Genomic DNA, 12,270 nt, shown 5'->3' on the forward strand with positions numbered 1-12,270 from the left:
AAAGGAGAAATGCTCACTAACAGGTACGTAAACAAATTTGTGCACAAAATGAGAGAAAATTTTTGTGCGTATGGGAAATGTCTGGGATCTTTTAATTCAGCTCATGAAAAATGGGACCAACACTTTTCATTTTGCACTTATATTTTTGTCCGGAATATTTGTTTCTTTTTCACCATTTTCATTTAAAACAATCACAGCAAGGTACCTAGAAATGATTTGATATTGTGATTAAAAAAGACTGCATTGGACCTTTAAGGAGCCCAAGACCCGTACAGAATGGGGTCTATTGAGATGCTCCATTCAACAACCCAATCTGAAACTGTAGTGAAGTTCAGTTGCAATATACTTTCACAACTTACTCATGGATGTGGAGATAAGATGTTGGATTGCTAACATCTGTGAGGGTCTCATTTTCTTAACAAAACCCACACTTCACCTTCCAATACACACACTGCTCGGCCTTTCACCACTCAAGCTGAGTCAAGTGTTTCACTTGGCAACCAGGAGAAGACAGGCTGTTCAAAGTTGTAACGTAGACACTGGGAGTCGAGAAGCAGGTGCAGGTGGTAAAGTTTAATATAACAAGTAACATGGAACGATACAATATAGGAGTAGCGTCTAGACATGAACAACAGAAACAATACTGCCTGGAGAAGGAACCTAAGGGAGTGCCAGATAAAAGGGAGGTAATGAGTGAGGTAATGGAGAACAGGTGAGCTTACTGATGAAGCGCAGGGGCGCGTAATGATGAAAGCCAAGTGTGCATAAAGACCGGTGGTTATTAAACTGGAGATGCTAGAAGGGAGGAGTGGGGATAGACGTGACAGTACGCTCGGCTCCAGCCGCAGGACAGCCCCGAGGACGAAGAGCAGGCTGGTCCGGAAGGCGAAGATGTATATTACGGATGATATTGGGATCCAGAATGTCCTCCACTGGAACCAAACACTTTTCCTCTGGGCCGTACCCCTCCCAGTCCACCAACCCCCACGACATCGGGAGTCTAGTAGGGATCTAACGGCATAGGCGAGAGCTCCCTCGAACGTCCAGGAGGGCGGAGGGGTGTCGTGGGGGACAGCATCAGCCAGAGAACCAGGAACCACCGGCCTGAGAAGGGAGACATGTTAGTCACTGGGAAGCTGTAAGCTATACATCACCTCCTTGGCCCCCCGGAGAACCTTGAACGGCCCCACAAACCGGGGGCTCAGCTTCTTGCAAGGCAGGCAGAGTGGGAGGATTCTGGTAGAGAACCAGACATGATCCCCAGGATGGAACATGGGAGTCTCACTGTGGTGGCGGTCTGCCTGCTCCTTCTGACGGCTCCACACTTCCTCTGCGCGCCTGATCCACTCATCAACTGCAGGAGCTTCAGTCTGGCCTGGGGTCCACGGAGCCAGAAACGGCTGAAAACCCAGAACACACTGGAAGGGAGTCAGCCCGGTGGAGGAGTGACGTAACGAATTCTGTACGTACTCTGCCCATGGAAGGAATTGGGCCCACTCTCCCTGCCGGTCCTGGCAGTGACTCCTCAGGAACCTCCCCAGCTCCTGGTTCATCCTCTCCACCTGCCTGTTGGACTGAGGCCTATACCCGGAGGTGAGGCGGACCGTGACCTGAGCTTCTCCACCCGTGATTTGAATTGAGGCCCATGATCGGACACAATGTCCTCCGGAAGGACATAATGCTGGAAGACCTGCTGGAATAGTGCCTCAGCAACCCGGGGAGCAGTAGGGAGACCAGACAGAGGAATGAAACGACAGGATTTAGAAAATCTATCCACAACCACCAAAATGGTGGTGAAACCGTCAGAGGGGAGATCAGTGACAAAGTCAATGGATAGATGAGACCAGGGACGATGAGGCAAGGAAAGGTAAAGGAGTTTCCCTGCTGGAGCGTGCTCAAACTTAGTTTGAGCACATACAGAACAGGAGTTGACTTAGCAACTAACGTCCTGTGGCAAGGTAGGCCGCCAATACTTCTTGGAGAGAGATTGGGTAGTGCGAGAAATACCTGGATGTCGGGCAATAACAGCTGTGTGCACCCAGGATAATGTCAAGAAAACTGTCGGCTATAAGACCGTTATTTATCATTACCACATGTCAGAGTTATGGAACACTTGCGAATGGACATTAAAACGGGCGTCTACGCTCCAAAATGCCATGTGTTTCGACAAGAAAACGTACATTTTGCCATGGCAGAGATGAATGGCGGACAGCAGTGGACGCCAATTGTCATTAAACGTTTGTGTAGAAGGTGTCTCTTTCCACAACTATTTGGAGGCTTGAAATACACTACATGACCCAAAAGTATTCGGAGACGTGCTCGTCAAACATGTCATTCCAAAATCTTTGGCATTAATATGGACGTGGTCCCCTCTTTGCTGCTATAACCACCTCCACTCTTCTGGGAAAGCTTTCCCACTAGAAGTTGGAACGTTGCTGTGGGAACTTGCTTCCATTCAGCCACAAGAGTATTAGTGAGATCGGGCACTGATCATGGGCGATTAGGTCTGGCTTGCAGTCGGCGTTCCAATTTATCCCAAACGTGTTCGATGGGGTTGAGGTCAGGGCTCTGTGCAGGTCAGTCAAGTTCTTCCACACCGATCTCGACAAACTGAAACAGGAACTTCGCCAAACTGTTGCCACAAAGTTGGAAGCACAGAATCCTCTATAATGCCATTGTACGCTGTAGTGTAAAAATGTCCCTTCAATGAATCGAATGGGCCTAGCCCGAACCAAGATAAACAGCCCCAAACCATTATTCCTCCTCTACCAAACTTTACAGTTGGCACTATGCATTCGGGCAGGCAGCATTTTCCTGGCAACCGCCAAATCCAGATTTGTCCTTTGGACTGCCAAATGGTGAAGTGCGATTCATCACTCCAGAGACGCGTTTCCACTGCTACAGAGTCCAATGGCGTCGAGTTTTACACCACTCCAGCAGACGTTTGGCATTGTGCATGACTTAGGCTTGTGTGTGGCAGCTCTGCCATGGAAACCCAATTCACGAAGCTCCCGACAAACAGTTATTGTGCTGAAGTTGCTTCCAGAGGCAGGTTGGAACTCGGTAGTGAGTGTTGCAACCGAGGAAAGACGATTTTGACAGATTCTATGATTAGGCCTGCAGGCGCGTGCACACATAGCAGGTCCCGTACGAGGGGAAGAAATTACATCTACTTTCACCCCTGGTATACCATACACACACCCACACCTAGATACACACAGCGGTTGTTCCCTACCATACCACCGAGACCCTGCATCTGCAGCGCAGAGATGAGAGCAGAGTCCTTGGTCTTTGCCATCAGCTGCTGGTCGGTCTGCAGGACACTCTCCAGGATCAGAGAGAGGGGAGACAACACGTCAGAGGTCGTGGCCACCACACTGGAGGATGGGGAAAAGGAGGATGATGGAGGGAGGATGGGTAAAAAGAGGGGAAGATGTTAGAGCCAAGATGTACAGAGAGAGTTGAGACTGAATTAAGTATACAACACAGGTTGGAGGTGATTTTTAGCATCCTGATTTTTCTACCTGAGTGGACACAATGTATACCTATTACATCAATCCAAACACACACACACCTTCTCCACTGTTTGAGCAGGATCAGCAGCAGGGTAGTCATCATGGATCCCAGACGTAGACAGTGCACCGATCTGGGCACCAGCAACTGAAGAGACAGTGGACGAGAACATGAGTGAAAAGATGAGAGACAGGGATGATGAGAAAACAAGTGAGTTAAAAGGAGTACAGAGATTAAATACAAGAGAGGAAGTGACAGCAAGTACACATTGCAGCAGTTGTCATGGTGACTAACTCACAACAGCTTTGGTCCCATTCAGCACATCCATGAAGAGCTTCAGTCTGGCAGAGTCCTCATTCAACTGCATCACATCTGACTGGAGACAATACCACGCATCAATCAACCAACCAATCACATTGACATATCTGCATTTCACTCTGGACAAAATAAATGTAAGACTCAACACACATCAGGTTTATATAACATACAACAACCAGTTCCAGTACTTGTAACTAAACTAATACAACTGATCACATGAAATTGGTAGTCTCATATCGCTACTATAACCCAAAGTAAAATCTGCACTTGAATTAATTCAACCTTGAACTTGAAAGTCACAGTTCAGTGCAGAGCAGTGGGTTGTGGGATGTGATAACGTACATGACCATGGCTGCATTCCATATATACAGTGTATACCAACCATTAGGAGCACATTCCTAATATTGAGTTGAACCCTCCCCTGTTGCCCTCAGAACAGCCGCAATTCATCGTGGCATAGACTTGAAATCGTTCCACAGGGATGCTGGCCCATGTTAAATCCAAGGCTTCCCATGGGTCGTGTCAAGCTGGCTGGATGACCTTTGGATGGTGGACCATTCTTGATACACACAGGAAATGGTTGAGCGTGAAAAACCCAGCAGTGTTGCAGTTCTTAACACAAACCGGTGCGCCTGGCATCTAACCAGTTCAAGTGCACTTAAATATTTTGTCTTGCACATTCATCTTCTGAATGGCACACACACAATCCATGTCACAATTTTCTCAAGGCTTAAAAATCCTTCTTTAAGCGGTCTCCTCCCCTTCACTGATTGAAGTGGATTTAACAGGTGACATCAATAAGGGATAATAACTTTCACCTGGATTCACCTGGACAGTTTCTGTTATGGAAAGAGCAGGTGTTCTTAATGTTTTGTATACTCAGTGTATAAACATGCACACATATATTTTGTATACATTATTGGGTCACGTGACTGGTGGAGAGGATGAGCAGCAAGAACCAGGCTGACATGACCATCTGGGTCTCTGAGAATGAGCGCATGCCCTCTTCCTCAGTCTCAGCTATGTGCACCACCAGAGACTTGACGTACTGGGACCAGTAGTGCCGCCCACTGGAGAACTTCTGCAGTGCGTCCTTCAGAGTCTGCTCCAGGGAGCCACTGGGGATCAGAGGTTCGTTCAGATGGAAGAGTACTGCGTAGAATAGATATGAATGCATCTCAGGTAGGATAAGGAATTTGTGACGTATCTATCCGTTACGTTTCAAAAGTCCATCTCGTTTAGTTTATTTCATATCTCTATTTTACAAATTTTCACAAGAAGTTTTTTGCATTTCGCTCCAATTCCCACAGATATACAAAACTTGACACGTCACATGCAAGTCGGGTTGACGGAGCCATTGATGCCAGTAACAACTCAATCCACCAATCCAAACAGAGGAGGAAATATCATAGATTTAATATATTAAAACTCATAAAAACAATGTTACTGTATCATCTCTCATGTCGGTCTGTGTGTGGATGTGTGTGTGTCTCAGGTTGTGTGCGCACCCAGGCAGTGTCATAGCTCACTCACTTGGTGCGTAGGACAGAGATGGCTCTGTCCCGTTGGTCCTGCCACAGGGCGTGGAGGAAGGCCAGGATGGCGCGGTGCAGTGGGGGGACACCAGTACTTCCTCTGCTGCCAAGTCGATCAGGTCCAACAGCACCTGCAGACAGCTCCACTCACCCAGCAGAAACTCCTGAGAGGGAAGGAGGGAGGGAGAGAAAGAAAGGTATTTTAAATGACTGAACTCTTGAGTCCACAGCCTTGAGATGGGAAGAAGAATTCATCTTGCATAAAGACGCAGAAACTAAAAAATAAACGCTACATGTAAAGTGTTGTTCCCATGTTTCATGCTCTGAAATAAACGATCCCAGAAATGTTCCATACACACAAAATGCTTATTTTGCTCAAAATGTGCACTTTTTTTTTTACATCCCTGTTAGTGAGTATTTCTCCTTTGCCAAGTTAATCCATTTACATTTCAGGTATGGCATATCAAGAAGCTGATTAACACAGCATGATTATGACACAAGTGCACCTTGTGCTGGGGACAATAAAATGCCACTCTAAAATATGGTTTTGTCACACAATGCCACAGATGTCTGAAATTTTGAGGGAGCGTGCAAATAGCATGCTGACTGCAGGAATGCCCAACATAGCTGTTGCCAGAGAATTTAATGTAAATATCTCTACCATAAGCCGTCTCCAACATTGTTTTAGGGAATTTGGCAGTACGTCCAACCGGCCTCACAACCACAGACCACAAGCGGTTTGGAGGCAAGCGGTTTGCTGTTGTCAACGTTGTGAACAGAGTGCCACATAGTGAAGGTGGGGTTATCGTATGGGCAGGCATAAGCTATGGACAACGAACACAATTGCATTTTATCGATGGCAATTTGAATGCACAGAAAGGTATCTGTGACTAATATATGCATATCTATATTCCCTAGTTGTCACGAATATCATCGAAAGTGGCTCCCATTCCTGTTCGGGTGGCGCTCGGCGGTCGTCGTCGCCGGTCTACTAGCTGCCACTGATGGTGGCTCCCCTTCCTGTTCGGGTGGCGCTCGGCGGTCGTCGTCGCCGGTCTACTAGCTGCCACTGAAGGTGGCTCCCCTTCCTGTTCGGGTGGCGCTCGGCGGTCGTCGTCGCCGGTCTACTAGCTGCCACTGAAGGTGGCTCCCCTTCCTGCTCGGGTGGCGCTCGGCGGTCCTCGTCACCGGTCTACTAGCTGCCACTGAAGGTGGCTCCCCTTCCTGCTCGGGTGGCGCTCGGCGGTCCTCGTCGCCGGTCTACTAGCTGCCACTGAAGGTGGCTCCCCTTCCTGTTCGGGTGGCGCTCGGCGGTCGTCGTCGCCGGTCTACTAGCTGCCACTGAAGGTGGCTCCCCTTCCTGTTCGGGTGGCGCTCGGCGGTCCTCGTCACCGGTCTACTAGATGCCACCGAAGGTGGCTCCCCTTCCTGTTCGGGTGGCGCTCGGCGGTCCTCGTCACCGGTCTACTAGATGCCACCGAAGGTGGCTCCCCTTCCTGCTCGGGTGGCGCTCGGCGGTCCTCGTCACCGGTCTACTAGATGCCACCGAAGGTGGCTCCCCTTCCTGTTCGGGTGGCGCTCGGCGGTCGTCGTCACCGGTCTACTAGATGCCACTGAAGGTGGCTCCCCTTCCTGCTCGGGTGGCGCTCGGCGGTCGTCGTCGCCGGTCTACTAGCTGCCACTGAAGGTGGCTCCCCTTCCTGTTCGGGTGGCGCTCGGCGGTCGTCGTCACCGGTCTACTAGCTGCCACTGAAGGTGGCTCCCCTTCCTGTTCGGGTGGCGCTCGGCGGTCCTCGTCGCCGGTCTACTAGCTGCCACTGAAGGTGGCTCCCCTTCCTGTTCGGGTGTCGCTCGGCGGTCCTCGTCGCCGGTCTACTAGCTGCCACCGATCCCTTTTCCTTTTCGTTTGGTTTTGTCTAATTGTTTTCACCTGTTTCTTGTTGGGGTTTTGGGGTTGGTATTATTTAAGTTTGTTTATCCCGCTTGTGTTTGTGCGGGCTTGTTGCTATGTACGTAAGAGGTGTATTGTTTGTGTGGGCTTGTTGCTATGTACGTAAGAGGTGTATTGTTTGTGTTTGTGCGGGCTTGTTGCTATGTACGTAAGAGGTGTATTGTTTGTGTTTGTGCGGGCTTGTTGCTATGTACGTAAGAGGTGTATTGTTTGTGTTTGTGTGGGCTTGTTGCTATGTCCGTAAGAGGTGTATTGTTTGTGTTTGTGCGGGTTTGTTGCTATGTACGTAAGAGGTGTATTGTTTGTGTTTGTGCGGGCTTGTTGCTATGTAGGTAAGAGGTGTATTGTTTGTGTTTGTGCGGGCTTGTTGCTATGTACGTAAGAGGTGTATTGTTTGTGTTTGTGCGGGCTTGTTGCTATGTACGTAAGAGGTGTATTGTTTGGGTTTGTGCAGGCTTGTTGCTATGTACGTAAGAGGTGTATTGTTTGGGTTTGTGCGGGCTTGTTGCTATGTACGTACGAGGTGTATTGTTTGGGTTTGTGCGGGCTTGTTGCTATGTAGGTAAGAGGTGTATTGTTTGGGTTTGTGCGGGCTTGTTGCTATGTACGTAAGAGGTGTATTGTTTGGGTTTGTGCGGGCTTGTTGCTATGTACGTACGAGGTGTATTGTTTGGGTTTTCGCTGTCCAGGTTATTACCAGTGGTCCTTGGGTTGTGTTTTGGCTTCACCCATTTGTACGTGTTCCTGGTTGTTTTGGACATTAAAGCGTTTTCCCCTGGTATCTTCTGCTCTCTGCGCCTGACTCCACCCCCATCACTCTTCAGATGTTACACTAATCATGTGAAATCCATAGATTAGGGCCTAATGAATTTAAATGGACTGATTTCCTCATATGAACTGTAACGCAGTAAAATCTTTGTAACTGTTGCATGTTGTTTACATTTTTGTCCCGTTATATGTGGCAAACATCAATACACAAAGTCTGTTAACAAGTAAACAAAATGGAGTCCCAACATATTTCAGTCCTATTCTCAGACTGCCCAGTCTAGCTCCTCACCTTAGACCCCTCTGGGCTGTCCTTGACCTCCAGGTTGAGGAAGAGCTCAATGAGGCCCGGCTGGGTCTCCACGGCCACCGTGAGAAGCTCCAGGATCATGACCTTGATCCTCATGTCCTCCGTCTTGCTCTGCAGCCGCGTCAGGTAGGCGTCCCGGATGGCCGCCACGTCACCGCCCAGGCAGGCGTACACCGACATGGGCGCCACCTGGAAATCAGCAGGTTCCGTAAATATTACACTGGATATTGATAGACTAGTGGGACTGTAGTCTTGGTCAAAGGAAGTGTGAACAGCTGCTCACTGCTTGCTCTCCACTTTCAAGCACTGTACAACCTGGGGATGTCAAAAAGGCTATACTGTCAGATTTTAGCAGTCAAGGCATTTTTCTACCAGGCCAGAGTCAGATGAACTCGTAGGTACCATTTTCATGTCTCCGCGTCCAGTATAAAGGAAGTTAGAGGTAGTATCACGAGCTAACTAGCATTAGCGCAATGACGAAGTAGAGCTCTAGAGTAACATACCTGTAAATTTTTTGGGGTCACTAGGGAAGATTTTAACGGTATTACTACTCTTACTGATACTGCTTATCGAACCGGTACTTTAACGTTATTCTCATCAGTTATTTTTGTTATTTTTTTTACAAAATGTAAAATAAAATAAAATATTATTTACAGCAAAAGAAACCGCAATGTTTTGAACAAATCAGTATTATAGACTAACGTTGTGATGAAAATGTAAATCAAATGAAATAAACAATATTTTCCTGCAAAAGGACTATACAGTGGTATACAGCAACACGGGTGGGGCCTGCAGGTAGACTGCAAAAGGACTATACAGTGGTATACAGCAACAAGGGTGGGGCCTGCAGGTAGACTGCAAAAGGACTATAGAGTGGTATACAGCAACACAGGTGGGGCCTGCAGGTAGACTGCAAAAGGACTATAGAGTGGTATACAGCAACACAGGTGGGGCCTGCAGGTAGGCTGCAAAAGGACTATAGAGTGGTATACAGCAACACAGGTGGGGCCTGCAGGTAGGATGCAAAAGGACTATAGAGTGGTATACAGCAACACAGGTGGGGCCTGCAGGTAGGCTGCAAAAGGACTATAGAGTGGTATACAGCAACACAGGTGGGGCCTGCAGGTAGGCTGCAAAAGGACTATAGAGTGGTATACAGCAACACAGGTGGGGCATGCAGGTAGGCTGCAAAAGGACTATAGAGTGGTATACAGCAACACAGGTGGGGCCTGCAGGTAGACTGCAAAAGGACTATAGAGTGGTATACAGCAACATGGGTGGGGCCTACAGGTAGGCTGCAAAAGGACTATAGAGTGGTATACAGCAACACAGGTGGGGCATGCAGGTAGGCTGCAAAAGGACTATAGAGTGGTATACAGCAACAAGGGTGGGGCCTGCAGGTAGGCTGCAAAAGGACTATACAGTGGTATACAGCAACACAGGTGGGGCCTGCAGGTAGGCTGCAAAAGGACTATAGAGTGGTATACAGCAACACAGGTGGGGCCTGCAGGTAGGCTGCAAAAGGACTATAGAGTGGTATACAGCAACACAGGTGGGGCATGCAGGTAGGCTGTGAGGTTCTCCCACACCTTCGCTTTGATGGTTGCCGCAAACGTTGCATCTTCATGCTTCACAGTGACGTGCTCTTCCAGTTTGTGGAGGATGGGTATGATCTGTCCACAGGTGGCATTCTTGTCACATGACACACAGGGTGGATGTATAGAGGATTCTCATGATCTGGACAAACTCCTCAGCCTTATGCAAGTCCTCATCCTTCAGACGGTCCAGGTTGTCCTTGGTCATTGCTTTTTGCAGTCGTGGGTCCAAGGCTGCTGCTTGGATCGCTGGATACCGCTCCGTGAACCTCTCTATCATTAGACAGAGTTCCATCGGATCTTGACGTCAAGGATGAGTGAGTGTTGCGGAAGGCCCGAAAAACAACAAATTAAATTGAATTAAATTGAATTAAATTGTTAAATTTGAAAATAATACTTTCATAGACTGAACTGGAGGTGCTGCTTATTTATTTGAATCATTCTTCATTGTTCATTTCACAATGTCACAAATAATTGTCCCTGATTGAGTCTATAATACCAACATGTTTCAAGCAGACCACCATAGTCCCTGTGCCCAAGAACACTAAGGTAACCTGCTTAACTATTTTTACTAACTTTCTATAAAGATTTATTTGGAGTGAGAATTAAAAAAAATTCGGGATATGTATGTCCACATCCCCGTCTGTCCATTATATTGGTAAACTACACAGTAATGTAAAATGTATATTTTTTGTGATCCAATACATAATATAGTACGTTTTTAAAAAAATCCAGCTCGCAACATGCATCTGATTATTCATTATGAATAGGATTTATTTGAATTATTTTGTTTACATTCTTCATTGTAACCACAATGTCACAAATAATTGAACCCACACAACATGAGCAGATTAACTTGGTCAAAACCTGTCTTTATTAAAGACTAGAAATAATGTTGGTACTTATTTATTTAGATCCAAAGCCATGAATGAGTGAGTCACTCAGCTTTATGCTGAAAGATCTTCACTGGACTCCCTTTCATTATGTTTCTTCTTCACATCTGCAAAGGACTCAGTGTTTCAGAAACTCACTTTATATAGAGGGGATATCACTCTTTCACACAGGTAAATAAATTATTTAGAATAAAAAAAAAATGTTTTTAGAGGGAGAGAATCGTCAGTCCACATGTTAAGTGTAATTCTCCGATTGTATTTACCCAAGTCTCTCTCAACTCCAGGACCACAGCCAGCATTTTTAGTTTTTTTGTTAGTTTTTTGCCTGATGCAGGATTCAAGTGCCAGAGAAGAGACACTCTCAAATTGAAAACACCTCCATTAATTTACGAAAAGATAGTCAATTTGTGCAACAGTTTAGACTACCAACAGATCAGCATTCTAACTCCCCCTTGTGATAATGTGGTGCAATGACAGAACGATGCAATCTACCACAAACGGTTGCAGCATAAGCTCTACACTTTTAACCAGTTGGATTTAGGGGGCGCTATTTTAATTTTTGGATGAAAAACGTTCCCGTTTTAAACAAGATATTTTGTCACGAAAAGATGCTCGACTATGCATATAATTGACAACTTTGGAAAGAAGACACTCTGACGTTTCCAAAACTGCAAAGTATTGTCTGTGAGTGCCACAGAACTGATGTTACAGGTGAAACCCAGATAAAAATCCAACCAGGAAGTGCCGCATTTTTTGAAACTGCCTCATGCCAATGACTCCTTATATGGCTGTGAATGAGCTACGAATGAGCTTACGTTTTCCACGTTTTCCCAAAGGTGTCTACAGCATTGTGACGTCTTTTTAGGCATTTCCCTTGAAGAATGGCTGTAAGGGACCATATATGGCATATGGTTACATGGTGTCTCCCGCAGAAAACCTTGCGTAAAATACTGAGGTAGCCATTTTTCCAATCGCTTCTTATGAGAAACCAACTGCCTCGACGGATATATTATCGAATATATTTGTTAAAAACACCTTGAGGATGGATCCTAAACAACGTTTGCCGTGTTTCTGTCGATATTATGTAGCTAATTTTGAAAAAAGTTTGGCGTTATAGTTGTAGCATTTTTGCCTGCTGCCAGCAGAGCCTAGCATAGACTAGGCTCTGATAAACTTACACAAATGCTTGTCTAGCGTTGGTTGTAACGCATATTTTGAAAATCTGAGATGACAGTGTTGTTAACAAAAGGCTAAGCTTGTGTTTGAATATATTTATTTCATTTAATTTGCGATTTTCACGAATGTTTGCGGATGACACTACAGTGGTAGGCTTGATTACCAACAACGACGAGACGGCCTGCAGGGAGGAGGTGAGGGCCCTCGGAGTGTG

The 12,270-nt window shown here is 46.6% G+C and overlaps 1 protein-coding gene across 2 annotated transcripts in view; it reads right to left on the minus strand.

Moving 5' to 3' along the window:
• Positions 1–543: 543 nt before the first annotated feature.
• Positions 544–12,270, minus strand: part of LOC115147104 (volume-regulated anion channel subunit LRRC8A-like) — a 54,108-nt gene continuing 42,381 nt past the window's right edge. Inside the window, exons 3-8 of one of the 2 annotated variants that reach the window (XR_003866272.2) lie at positions 8,375–8,581; positions 5,365–5,530; positions 3,812–3,889; positions 3,575–3,660; positions 3,236–3,377; positions 544–1,104 (exon numbers count right to left, since the gene is read on the minus strand). Coding sequence is in view for 1 of the 2 variants with exons in the window: in XM_029689109.2 (XP_029544969.1) it covers positions 5,357–5,530; positions 8,375–8,581 (381 nt within the window). In the remaining variant the exon portion in view is untranslated. Of the gene's footprint in view, positions 1,105–3,235; positions 3,378–3,574; positions 3,661–3,811; positions 3,890–5,327; positions 5,531–8,374; positions 8,582–12,270 lie in introns of those variants that run through there. The other variant, XM_029689109.2, reaches the window with a different exon arrangement.

The sequence above is a fragment of the Oncorhynchus nerka genome, linkage group LG19 (assembly GCF_034236695.1).
Source record: "Oncorhynchus nerka isolate Pitt River linkage group LG19, Oner_Uvic_2.0, whole genome shotgun sequence".
Classification (NCBI taxonomy): domain Eukaryota; kingdom Metazoa; phylum Chordata; class Actinopteri; order Salmoniformes; family Salmonidae; genus Oncorhynchus; species Oncorhynchus nerka.